General features: G+C 46.0%; 1 protein-coding gene and 1 non-coding gene across 2 annotated transcripts in view; one reads left to right on the top strand and one right to left on the bottom strand.

Moving 5' to 3' along the window:
• SVOPL (SVOP like) overlaps positions 1 to 13,504 on the top strand; it is a 36,177-nt gene that overhangs the window by 16,650 nt on the left and 6,023 nt on the right. The window contains 4 exon segments of the mRNA XM_054564225.1: positions 835 to 898; positions 3,188 to 3,313; positions 4,358 to 4,486; positions 12,401 to 12,474. Of these exon segments, the coding sequence (XP_054420200.1) occupies positions 835 to 898; positions 3,188 to 3,313; positions 4,358 to 4,486; positions 12,401 to 12,474 (393 nt within the window).
• LOC129063629 (U6 spliceosomal RNA) lies at positions 5,155 to 5,258 on the bottom strand. The gene has a single exon (XR_008528397.1). It is a non-coding gene; the product is annotated as a U6 spliceosomal RNA (small nuclear RNA).

Raw genomic sequence — 13,504 nt, 5'->3', positions numbered from 1 at the left:
TTCACATCTGACACCAACAGTATGGACTTTTTCCCACACCAGCCAATTCTCTGGCACCAGCTGGCTGCCCGATAATTCCATCCTGACCGGAACCAGAGTGAGTGCGGGTCCCACAGGTTCCAGAACAAAAGATGGCCCCATTGAGGCAGGAAAGTTAGAATAGTGAACAAAGGTCTCAGGTTCTACCCCTTCCTTTCTCCATCTCGGCTGGAGCATCACAGACCAACCACCTGTTCCACCCCGCCGCCCAACCCCCTCCAATTTCCTGTAATTGGGAGAACTGAAAATAAATCGCTACCTGGAGAGGAGCGACAAGGATGAGGCATGTAGGCAGTCACCCCCCAGCGTCAGAAGCAGAGGACCCGCCTACGCGCCCCCTTACCCATGTTTAATAAAAAACTGTCTACCCTGATATGACTGGTGCATCTTGTTCTCCAAGTTGCCTACTCTCATTTTTCAAGTGCGTACTATCACTTTAATAAATTTACTGCACTTTGCTGAATCTTTCTGTCATGCTCTTGAATTCCTACTTGTTCAGTGCCAGGGACCTGGCTCGGGTTATGGGTACTTTTGCCGCCTCAGGTACCACCCAGCATCACCGTCATCTAGGAAATGCCAGGGGTTTTAGGAGCTGGGTGTCAGGAGACCAGAGTCAAAGACCAAATGTTAGCAGGCACCAGGGCAGAGAACAACATACACGTTCCTTACCATTTCATAGTGATGAATGTCCACGTTTTCTAACTCTTTCTCTGCGATAAGAAGAAGTATGATCGTTAAAATAAGTTCTTGGGTTTAATAATAACAAAATTATGTTTTCTCCCCTTCCCATTTCAGGCTAATCATAAAGACTGAGTTTTTGCCTACAAAATATCGAGGCTACATGCTCCCCTTGTCTCAGGTAAGGTCAAGCAGGAATTCCGCCCCGCCTTCCCGGGGAGCAGGAGGGACACGGTCACCACACTGCCCGTTGCTGGTGCCCGCCGCAGGGCATTAGGAACACATTAGGAACGCGGGACACCAGAGAGCCGGTCCCAGGGTTTTCCGAGCCCGCTCTCCCACCGCCCGCAGCAGCCTTTGGAGCGCAGCAGCCCCTTCCTCGCTGGCCAGGAAACGTGGCAATGGCTGATTTAGCGGGGATGACGGCAGCCCAGGAGTGCGCCTGGGCTGAACTTCATGGAGGGACAAAACCCCCCCGGCTCCCCCAGGTAGGGCATCTCGCCTCCCTGCCAGGAATACTAGGGGCTGCCAGCCTGTAACTGATCCATGCCTGTGGGAACTTGTCATCCACTTCCCTGATGAGCCACTTGTCCAGGTGAGGAGACCGGAATGCTCTCAGGCCCTCCTCAAACCCTGCTGGCCACTGACGGGAGGTTTCGCTGTGTCCGTCTGGGCGTCCTTGTACCATCTTTGATGCCGTCATTATCCCAAAGTGCCGGCCTTTCAGAGGTCTTGAGGAAAAGACAACCCTTCCCACGGAGGCGTTATATATTTGGCCATAAATAAATAAATAGTGGGATATTGCTTTTAAATTTATTTTTAATTTTTCTGATGCGAAATTTAAGCCACGAAAATAACAACAAAACATTAGAACCTAACAGACACGGAATAACTCTTTCCATCCCTCGCAGGTTTCTTGCTCCGATTCTTTGTTGAGATGGCCCCGCACACTCTCAATCCCTAGGGGCTGGGTTTCACATTTAACGTTCTTTGTTGGTATGGTCCTGCTCCCAGTCATTTGCGGATGTTTTCTCTTGCACCTGCCACTCATTCCTTAGCGTGCTTCCTGGCTATGTATTCTCCTTGCTTCTCTTATTTTTCAGGTCTCCTTGGGTCATCTAATTTACTCCAACGTGTTTAGCTCTGTCTGTGCGTATGACCCCTCCGACCTTTATCCACAGCCAAGAGTACCCCCTTGAACTTCAGACCCAGGTGGCCAATTACCTGATAGTGACCTGAATATCCTACAGGTTCCTTAAACACAACATTCAGAGACCTAACATTTTTATCTTCCTCTGAGGACTCTTACTTACTTTCAGGTAAAAGCAAATGCTGTCCCTCAGTTGCCTGAGCCACCAACTAGAGAGGCATCCGGGACCCCTCCCTGCCCTTCTCTCCCATTGTACGAATCACCAAGCCCTACTGATTCAGCCTCTGTCCCTCTCGACAGCAGGCTCATCTGTCCTGTCCCCTTTACCTCCAAAAGGTGTGCCTTTTGTAAATCCATGTAAAAAAAAATTTTGGGGGGGTCATTTCACTACTACAGCCCTTTTCAGTGCCACATCGCCTGTTACCTGGTCTCCTGCGATGGTTTGTTACTGACCTTCAGAAACATCATCCCTGGTCACCCCAGTCTCTCTCCATCATGTTATTCTTTTTTTGTAGCTCTTCTCACTTCCTGAAATAATCTTGGTGGGTTTTTTTGTGGTTTTTTTTTTGTGATAGAATTCCTTGGTGATGAAATAGTCACCCCTAAGTAGTCCCCCAAAGGATCTTTTATAATATTATCTTCTCTGTGGGGCGGAATGAAGGTATCCTTTATTCTCCATCTTGTGGAGGGGAAATGACACTCCCTCAGAATTGTCCTAGTTTCTAGCCCCGGTTGGTGTGGCTCAGTGGATTGAGTGCCAGCCTGCAAACAGAAAGGTGGCCAGTTCGATCCCCAGTCAGGCACATGCCTGGGTTGCAGGCCAGGTCCCTGTCTAGGGGCGTGCAAGGAGGCAACGGATTGACGTGTCTCTCGCACACTGATGTTTCATAATACTGTATCCTTATTAGCTTAGAGCAGCTTTAGAAGGACGCAAGAAACTGAATACCGATTCCTTCTGAGAAGAGAAGCTGGATGGCAGGGAACGAGGAGAAGATCTTTTTACAGCATTCTTTGTACCTTGAGTTACGGACCAATGAATTATTTACCCAAGAAAATGAAAGATTAATGTCTGAGGCCCCAGATTTCTAAAGCCTTGGTGACATTGCTGACCCTCTGTCTAGCTGGGCCTCGCACTCACAGACAAGCAGGCAAAGCCGCCGGGGAGGGAAGGGGCCTTCCCTGCTCATCCAAGTCCCGAGTGGAATCCGAGCCCTGCCTCCTCAGCTGGACCCCCTTCCAGTGGTGACAGCTGGACAGGGCAGCTCCTGAGGGAGGATGGCTATTGGAGAGGAGGGACTTCATCTTCCATTCTCACCCCAGGTGTTCTGGCTCGCCGGCTCCCTGCTCATCATCGGCCTGGCCTCTGTGGTCATCCCCACCATCGGGTGGCGCTGGCTCATCCGCATCGCCTCCATTCCTGGCATCATCCTCATCTTGGCCTTCAAGGTGAGGAAGCTTGGGGCCCCCCCCCCCCGCCGCCCCCGAATCCTTCCCTCCAGCTGGCCCAGCGGCCTGTTGGCCCCACGCCCACCCCTTCCCTTTATTTAAGTCTCCATCTCAATCAGCATGTATGGAAAGGGCATTTTGGCAGGGTGACGTGCCAGGCCTGTGCGAAGGCGTGAACGTGCAGAATGTGGGGGGAGAGCAGGTAGGCGGGATGGCTGGGGTGAGGGGTGCTGGTGGGAGGCTGGCAAGGCACGCTGTGTCCAGATCCGCAGGGGCCTCCCAGGCTGGGGCACTTGGAGGTGCGAGGGGCAGTGCCCTAGGACACTGTCCCCAGGCTGCAGGGTGCCTGCGCAGGAGAGGGCAGAACAGCAGTTCGGAATTGTCAGGGTCATCCCGGCGGAGACGGCGAGGACCTCGGCTGTCCACTGGCTGTGCCAATGGGGAGCGGGGTGCCCGGGGGAGGACCAGCTGGCCTTGACTGGGGGGATGGGCAGGAGGGGCAGGGAGCGGGCCAAGTAGATTCTCCAGGTTGCGGCCTCAGTGTTGTTCAAAATATCCTGCAATCCATGGGGAAAGGGTCCCGAGCTTCAGGACCTGTTCCCTCACCGCGTGGGTGCTGGAGGCGCCGGCCGTGGCCACCCGTTAGGTTGCTGCATAGTGGGGGTGGGGGTCCTGGGACTCCTGCAAAGGGCTGGGGCCATGGAGCCGTGGAGGGGTCTGGGGGCCTTGGAGCAGTGGGTATTTCACTAATTGGGTGTAAGAATTTCATTGTATTAACAAGTACTTGAGCCAAATTGGTATGAAGCTCAGTATCAGCCTGATGTCATCCAAGATGGCATTGATAAGGAGTATGCGACCTTTTTTGGTTCCAAATCAACCCGGAATGCAAGAGCATGCCTGTTGGACGCCATGCCTGTACGCTTGCTGCGCCCTTTCCCATCGCGGGAAACCGGGGCGCTGTGGTTAGCACGTGGAGCCACAATAGCCGTATCACGGGGGCCCACAGCCGCTGCAGCTCTGAGGCTCTTTGTCATCTGTGCCCAGTTTATTCCTGAGTCTGCTCGGTTCAATGTCTCCACTGGGAACACTCAGGCCGCCCTGGCCACCCTGGAGCGCATCGCCAAGATGAACCGCTCGGTCATGCCGGAGGGGAAGCTGGTGGAGCCCGTCCTGGTGAGTGCCCAGGAGGGAGGTCTCCTCCCGCCACCCCCGCCTGCCCCGGGGCCACCCGGAAACCGCCATAGTCGTGGAAGGCTAGAGAGGAGGGGGCCTTAGCTCTCTCATGCTGCTCCTGGAGGGGCAGGGTCGACGGGACTGGATCCAGCGCCACCAGGGAGCCCTGGTCAGTTACCCACCTTCACTTTGCTCATCAGTAAAATGCGCAGGATGACACCTACGCGCCGAGCTAGTCACAGGATTAGCATCAGTGTTTGCAGGGGAGAGATCGTTTTATAACATCGCTTTCGTGTACTGGCCTTGTCTTATTTTAATATCAAAGTTATAAACCTCAGTAAATGATTTTTTAAAAAACAAAACTTGGCCTTTCAATCCGAACGCTTCCAGCACTGCCAGGGTCCATCGGCACGCATTCGCACCAGCCGGCCCACGTCGCCCCCTGCAGGCGGGGTGGGCACCCTGCAGGCGGGGCAGGCACAGGCTCCAGGCAGAGTTCCGCAGCCACCCTGCTCACCTGCCCCGCGTCTCAGCAATAGCTTCTACAGGATAGGAAGGAACTCTCTGAATGTTCGCTAAAACTTGCCTATAAGGCACTTTACACCTAAAATTTATTTTGAGGTGAGCGGTGGGGGAAACGCGGTATTAGAAAGAGAAATTAAAAAAAAAAAAAAAAGGAATCCTTCACCGATTTGTGTGTCATCCCTGTGCAGGGGCGACGCTAATCTCTGTATCGTTCCAATGTAAGTGTATGCGCTGCCGAAGCGAGCACAGAAGGGGGAGTTTTAAAAACTATTATATTTTAAATTTACATACAGATTAGAGTCTACATATGTTTAATGCTTTTAATTGAGTCAATTTGGGTAATGCATATACAAGGTCTGTCCAGAAAAAGTCCAGCCATTGTTACTATAATCAGAATGGTTCGCACTACATCAATGGCAGCCAAGGAGAGTGGACCGGAATGTGCATGCGTGAACAATGATGATTTCGCTGTACTAGTTGTTGGGGGCAGTAGATTGAGTGAGCATGTGTACTGTGTGGCTGTCGCATTCAAAATGACTGAGCAAATAGAGCAACGAATCTGCATCGAATTTTGCCTTAAGCTTGAACATTCCTCCATGGAAACTATTTGGATGATTCAGAACGCGGCATCTATGGGCAACTAACTGGTGATTGGCAGCTTCATCACAATAACGCGCCTGCTCATGCATCACATCTTGTGCACAGTTTTTTGTTAAAACATCAAATCACCCAGGTGACTCAGCCCCACTACAGCCCAGATTTGGCACCCTGTGACTTCTGGTTTTTCCCAAAACTAAAATCACCTTTGAAAGGGAAGAGATTTCAGACCATTGATGAGATTCAGGAAAATCTGAAGGGGCAGCTGATGGCAACTGGGAGAACTGTGCGAGGTCCTAAGGTGCCTACTTTGAGGGGGGACCGAGGTGTCATTGTCCTATGTACAATGTTTCTTCTATCTTGTACTTCCTTCAAAAAATGCCTCTGTTTTTAATAGTGCAAGGCTGGATACTTTATGGACAGGCCTCGTATTTTAGAAAATTGTCTGATTCATCTAGGTTTTCAAATTTATTGATATAAACTTTTCCTAGTGTTCTCTTGTGAGTTTTAAAAAAATCTGAGATTTTTTTCATTTTTAATATCATTTATTTTTGCCTTTTCTCTTTTTTCTCACTGTCTTAGTAGAGGTTTGTTTATAGTATTAAACTTCAAAGAACAAGATTGTTTTTAGTTGTGTTCTCTCTGTTGATTTCTTGGTGGTTTTGTTAACTTCTTTTTCTTTTTTTGTGTTCTTCCTTGACTTTCTATGTTCTCTTAGCTTCCCGAGTTCAGTACTTAGTTTATTTATTTTCAATCTTTTTAAATTTTATTAAGCCATTTAGCTGGCATTCAGCAAGTTTTGTTACCAAGTAATTTTATTTTAATTTCTATTTTGTAACTGTTATGGGTTCTCTTTAACCAATGAGTTATCTATTAATGATCTTTTTTTATTCTTTGTTTCTAACTTGCATTTTTTGGTCAAGGATGTTACCAATTATTTGGGATTTATTGAAACTTTCCTTTTGGTCTCTACATAATGACTTTCTATTAATGTTCTATGTGTGCTTAAAAAGAATGAATTAAATTAATTAAAAGGAAAAAAATCCTGAGGTACTATTTGAAGAGTACATATTGACAGGTATTAACCTACTGTGGTGTATCACTAAGGCAGAGAGATAGCACCCACCTCAGGAACAGGGGTGGGCTGGGGTAGAGCCGAGACTTAGCATACTAGGGACATGGGAAAGATGTGGCTGGCCTGCCTTTATTTGCTTAGTCTACAAATATTTATGAAAGCCTATTGTATGACAGGCATTATGCTAGCTCTTGGGATACAAAAATAAACAAAATAAATATCTTTCCTATTGCTAACCAAAAAAAAAAGTATGTTCTCATTGAGTATATATATTATTATATATTGTATTTTTCATTTTTTAAAAGATTTTAATTTTTTTTATTTTTAGACAGAGGGGAAGGGAGGGAGACAGAAAGAGAAACATCCATATGTGGTTGCCTCTCATGAGCCCTCTACTGGGGACCTGGCCTGCAACCCAGGCATGTGCCCTGACTGGGAATCAAACTGGCAACCCTTTGGTTTGTAGGCTGGCACTCAATGCACTGAGCCACACCAGCTGGGGCTGTTGTGTATTGTTAATTGTGCCATATAAATATATGATACTTGATCTAGCATTTGCCTGCTTAACAGTTTTTCAGTAAGACAGTGGCTTTGTTCATTTCTACTTACAGGTGGGAAACACTGCTCCATGCATTTTGAGGCTATATTGTTGCACTCTAGTATATGATTGACTTATTTTTGTGTGCGGATGAATCCTAGTATTCGAAATATTTCTTTATCCCTATATTGCCTTGGGCCTTAGATTCTGTTTTCTCTCATATCAACATATCTAAACTGGCTCTGGTTAATATTTTTGGGGTACGTTCACAGCCCTTTATGATAACCTTTCTGTATTGCTACGCTTTAAGTAGTTCCTGTAAATATATAGCTGGTGCTTATTTGTTTTCACTCAGTCTGATATTGTGTTTGTTAATAACAAGTTCAATCCATTTACATCCCTTGTGATTACTAAAGAATTTGGACTGACTTCTATCATTTTATTTTGTATTTCCTCTAAACCATGTCCGCTTTCTTTCTCTTTTTTTCTGTTGGATTGATTCCGTTTGCCCACCACCCCCTCCCCCGAATCCATGTTGCCTCCTAGTGGCTTAGAATTTAGGTATTCTAGTTCCTTTATTAGATGTTGGAAAAGTACACCTAGAATATCTAATGTTATTTGGTATCTTTACCTGCCTTCTGATCACTATAAGAACCTTAAAAGGTGCTGATTTTGATCAGCCACCATCTCTTCTTCCAAATCATCTTTGTCCAGTATTTTAGTTTCACTTTGTTCATAAGTTTCCCTGAATTAGACATTATTTTTTAAGCCAGCAGTTAGGTTTATTAATGTTTTTACTACTGTCTTTTTTAGTTGTTTCTAACATTCTTTTACAGCAACGTTCTTGTATCCCTCTCCTTTCTCTTGGGTTAATTTGATTTCATACTTACCGTTTAAGTGCTGGATCCAGCTGGGTGTAATTGGATGTAAGAAACGTGGTACAGCTTTAGCTTTGTCACATCCACGTGGCTCACCAATTGTACTCAAATGTTTTTGTTGAACAAACCATCCTTTATATATTTGAATCTATTTTTGAATTTTCTATTCTGTTCTAATGATACATTTGTAGGTGCAAATACATACGGGGACTTGCATAACAAAGAAGGCTTTTCCTACTGTTGGGAAAAGGACACAGGCTCATGGTTGGCCCAACATCTGACATGGTTTAATTATGGTATTTTGCAGTGCATTCTTCCTGTCTCGAAGGGCAGGGACCCCTCTGTCAAAGCGCTTTTCCAGAGCTTTCCAAGCGATTTTCCTCTTTTCCTAGAGCCACTTTGAAGCCAGTTTATCAAGATCTTCTATCAAGCCCCTTCCTCCCCCCAACAAAAAACCCTATGAGAGTTTAATTGGTCCTGTGTTGAAATGATAGGTTAATAGAGAGAGAATAGGGAATATTGTAATATTGAGTATTCCTGTTCAGATACAAGTATATTTCCCCATTTTTCAAGCCTTTTTATATTCCCCAGCAGGACTTTATAGCTATTTATATAAATCTTGCACATCTCTTGTAAAATTCATTCCTATCTATTTTATGTTTTTAAAAAATTCTTTTATAATGGAATTTTAAAAATTCTTCTTCTTCTACAGGTTCATCTCTTTTAATTTTCTGCGCTGTGTGGCTCATTTATTTTTGCAATTGTCCTCTGAAATATTTTTCATAGCGTTATAGCCCTCTTATCAATGGTACATGCCAGTTGTTTGGTTGCTAAATGGCACCTATGTTAATGGAATTCCTTGTGAACTTGTTGAAAAATATTTTTCTGGGGAACAGCAAGAAGCCTCTTTACATGAGAGCTGGGCACATCTGGGCACATACAAGAGCCAGGCTGGCTGCCAGACTTGAGCCAAGCCTAAAGGTTGGCCCCTGGTCTCTGCTCATGTTCCAGTTTTCTCTCTCCATAGGATATTGATACATGGAATGGACAAGAATGTAAACCTCAAATTTATCACACTTAAAACCAAACTCCACACCTGGCCGGGTAGCTCAGTCGGTTAGAGTGTCGTCCTGATACACCAAGGTTGCGGGTTCAATCCTAGTCAGGGCACATGCAAGAGTCAGCCAAGAAATGCATGAATAAGTGGGACAGCAAACCAATCAGTCTCTCTCTCTCTCTTTTCCAACCCCCCTTCTCCTCCTCTTCTTTCTTCTCTCTCTCAAATCAATAAGAAAAACTCAAAAAATCCTCTTCCAACCAGCTCTTTCCCCTTCTCTCGCGTCTTTCCTTCCTTTTTTATGACTGTGGTATAATATGCATAACATAAAATTTATTGTTTTAAACATTTGTACGTGTCCAATTCAGTGGCATTAAACACATTCAGAGCTGCTTCATCCGGAACAGACACTCTATGCCAATACGGCAATAACTCTTCCCTGCTACCCACCCCCAGGCCCTGGTAACTTCTACTTTCTATGAATTTTGACTATTCTGCACATTTCATATAAGGGGAACCATATGATATTGTGTCTGGCTTACTTCACATCACATTCCCAACCAGTCTTAGTTAACACTTTTCTCCCTCCGTGGAGTCCCCTTTGATTCACTGTGGCCCCTCCCTGCCACCGCACCCAACCAGCTGCCAAGTCCCCCCGACCCCGCGCATTCCCAACGGCGTCTTTCATTTATATCCAATCTCCCTTTCGCACAGCCACCCCACATGCCCCGTGACGTTATCCAGCACAGCGCTGTCAGATGCATATTCTTTCCTTTTTTGGTTAGTAACACATATGAGTTTCAAGCATGCAGTTGTTTAATGTACCATCGACGTATTGCATTGTGTGCTCACTACCCAAAGTCTAGTCTCCCTCTGCGCCGTATATTTGACCCTCTTTACCCTGCCCCATCCCCCTTCCCCTCTGGTCACAACCATGCCGTTGTCTGTGTCTATGAGTTTATTTGTTTTGTTTGTTCAGTTGTTGCTTTCTATTTTATACCCCACATATGAGTGAAATCATATGGTTTTTGTTCTTTTTGGTCTGACTGACTGAGCATCATATTCTCAAGATCTGTCCATCACAAATGGCACTATTTCCTTCTTTTTTTATGGTAGTGTTCAGTGCATACATGCGCCACATCTTCTTTGTCTAATCAGCTTACTATTCTTCAAACACTCCACTCCACCCTTGTTGCTCTGGACCCTTCTGTGCCCCGCCCACTGACTACTGCGTGAAACCCAGAATCCTCCTCCTGGGATTAAGGTCTCCTATAATCTTCATCAATCAGCCATTTGATCCTTGGGTCCATGGCTTGTGCAGGTGTTGATACCCTACAGAGCTCATCTTAACTTATTCACTTCTTTTAAGGCCTTATCTTCAAATACAGTCACACTCTGAGGGTTAGAACTTCAACATTTAAATTTAGGGGGACACAGTTCCCATAAAACCGCCATCCTGTTCCACCCCCTCTATCTCCTCAATACTCTCCATCCTCCACCCCCTTCTCAAGCCTTCTCCGCTGCCCACTGCCCTCCCCGCTTCTGCGTCCCTTCTCTTGCCTCCAGCTCATAGCTCACCCGTCACGCCCATGAAATGATCTTGTCCTCCTCAGCTTATTGTACAAGACCCTGTGGCTACAGAGATCCATGCAGTGGACACCCGCCTTTTACAATCTGATTAGACAGATGAGACTTATGTGGGGAAAAAAATCAGTAACAAAAGAGCCCAGGCGCTCAGAAGCAGGTGAGCCACACAGGTGGAAGGGGGCTGTAGGATCAGAGCGGAGAGGAGACCGTGAGGCGTGACCAGCCACCTTCAGGCAGAGGTGGGACACACATTGAGCAACGGAAGGAGAGGAAAGAGGCCACCACAGGCAGAGGACTGGTGTGGGCCAGACTAGCGGCATGGAGGGGCCATGGGATTGGTCCCGTCGGCTGCTGTCAGAAGCCTCGTGGAGGAGGCTGGGCAAGAGGCTGTGGGCAGGGGGCCCCCGCAGCTTCAACCCAAGGACTCTGAGCTGAGAGGCCCCTGGACTGTTTGAGGAAGGGCCTCGCCATGGATATGCTAAATGAGTGCCCCTGTTTGGATTGTAGCCAAAGGTTCTGCACCAAGTGACTTACTAGGGTAAAATTTATGGTTCATTAGGATTCATGAGATTCAGCTTTCTCTGTCTCCAGTGAACTTGGGGACTTGGGGGACCATAGCCACCTCTAAACCCAAGGCGACAGAGCAGAGAGTTAGATGGCCAATGCTCAGGACTGGGGCTCTGGAGATGTGGACTCCTGGCTGGCTCTGTCTTCCAACTGCTGTGTGATTTTGGGCAAGTCACTGAACCTCTCTGGACCACGTGTTCTGTGTTGGACAGTGCGAGGCTAGGACTAGAGGAGAGGTTTCCAATGATGAGTAACCGGAGCCTCAATACGTAAAACCTATGAAAGTCGTGTCGGTACCATCACTCCACCCACAGTGACCTCCAGGAGCTCAGCCTAAAGGTCCCTGGAGCAAAAGACCTCTAAATTCCTTCAAGCTCTTCTGTGAGGACAAAATCCTGGACCCGCAGACCACACTTCTGGTCGCTCTCATGGGGTCTTGTGATCCCAGTGTGTTTGTAAGAAGAGTAATTGTTTTTCAGCTGAGAACCCCCAAAGCTTGCCTAACTTTGCCTGATATCCGTTACTGTCCATCATAGGGAACTCATCCTTATTTATTTTTATCCAAAAGTGTTTAATAGGTACTGACTGTGAGGAAGAACTTCTGCTAATTACCTTACAGACACAAAATGAAATTGGATATTCTACCCTCTTTCCAAATTTGTGACACTTTTTTCTGTACAAAAGCCTTGCTCTCTTTTTAAGTATTAGGTTTTTAATTTTGATGTTAATAGTAAAAGAATCTCCCATCAGTTACAATTGTTTTCATGTATCCTCCAATTTTCCACCATACCCATCGCCGGCGCCAGTGAGAAGATGACAAGGGAAAAGGTTAGAATCAAACTCAGTGAGGCTGGGTGCTTGCCAGTGCTAGGAAGCGTGCAAAGACTGAGGGGCTGGGATGAACGTGTTAAAAATGATTATGGGTTTGGGTGAGGTGTAGTCACGGGAGCTCAGTGGTTATCTCCGCCCCCACAGCCCGTGTTGTCCTTGTTTTTAAATATTTTATTAATAATTAATATCTCAAGTATTAGATCTTTGCTTGTCCTTAACCCACTAAACCTGTTTTGTCTTCCCCTTTTCATTACCCCAGGAAAAAAGGGGAAGATTTGCCGACCTCTTGGATGCTAAATATTTACGGACCACACTACAGATCTGGGTCATATGGTAAGAATGTAGTTATTTCAAAATGAGTTTTAAAGAAACAAGCATTTGGAGAAAGCTACCAAAGTAAATCCACGCTGAATGCTGTTGGAGAGAAAAACACAAGACAGACCCCAGCAATCTCTTATCTTTCTACTAATACCACCAACCAAGGAAATACATAAAATAACAATTTTTAAAAATGGAGAGAAAGAAAAGCATCTTAACTGTCTAGCGGGGGTGTCCAACCCATGCCTCGTTTTTGTTTTCGTTAGTGTTTGTGTATTTAATGTGTGGCCCAAGACAACTCTTCTTCTCCCAGGGTGACACCCTTGGTCTGTAGTTTTTCATCTTAGCATAGTCTGCTGTTCACCATTACAAATCTACCTAAATGGCTAAAGTTCAAGACTGACTGTACCAAGTGGTGGAAAGAATGTAAAGCAACAGGGACTTGCATACACTGTTCATTAGAGTTCAAATTAGTACAATCACTTTGGAAAACTTGTTGGAGTACATCTGTTGCAGCTGTAAATATGCCTATCCTGCCCTGGCTGGTGTGGCTTGGTGGATTGAGTGCTGACCTGTGAACTGAAAGGTCGCCAGTTCAATTCCAAGTCAGGGCACATGCCTAGGTTGCAGGCCAGGTCCCCAGTAGGGGGCACATGCGAAGGGCAACGACACATTTGATATTTCTCTCCCTCTCTTTATCCTTCCCTTCTCCTCTCTAAAAATAAGTAAATAAAATCTTAAAAAAGAAAAGAAAAGAAAAGAAAATATGCCTATCTAGGAGCAATTCCACTCCTGGGTTTGCACCCAACAGAAATGCATACATACACTTACCAAAAGACATTTACATTCATGCCATAGCATTGTTTTATTTGTAATAGCCCCAAACTATGAACAACCCACATGTCCATCAACAGTATAATGGATAAATTTGTTATATTCATACAATGGAATAGTATACAATAATGAAGATGAGAAAACTAGTAGCTGACACTCAACATTGCTGAATTTTACAAAGGCAATCCTGAGCAAAGGAAGCCGGGCACAC

The sequence above is a fragment of the Pteronotus mesoamericanus genome, unplaced genomic scaffold (assembly GCF_021234165.1).
Source record: "Pteronotus mesoamericanus isolate MK-2021 breed Mesoamerican mustached bat unplaced genomic scaffold, CSHL_Meso_final scaffold_85, whole genome shotgun sequence".
Classification (NCBI taxonomy): Eukaryota; Metazoa; Chordata; class Mammalia; order Chiroptera; family Mormoopidae; genus Pteronotus; species Pteronotus mesoamericanus.
The sequence above is the reverse complement of the archived record's forward strand: the minus strand, read 5'-3'. Positions and strand labels throughout refer to the sequence as shown.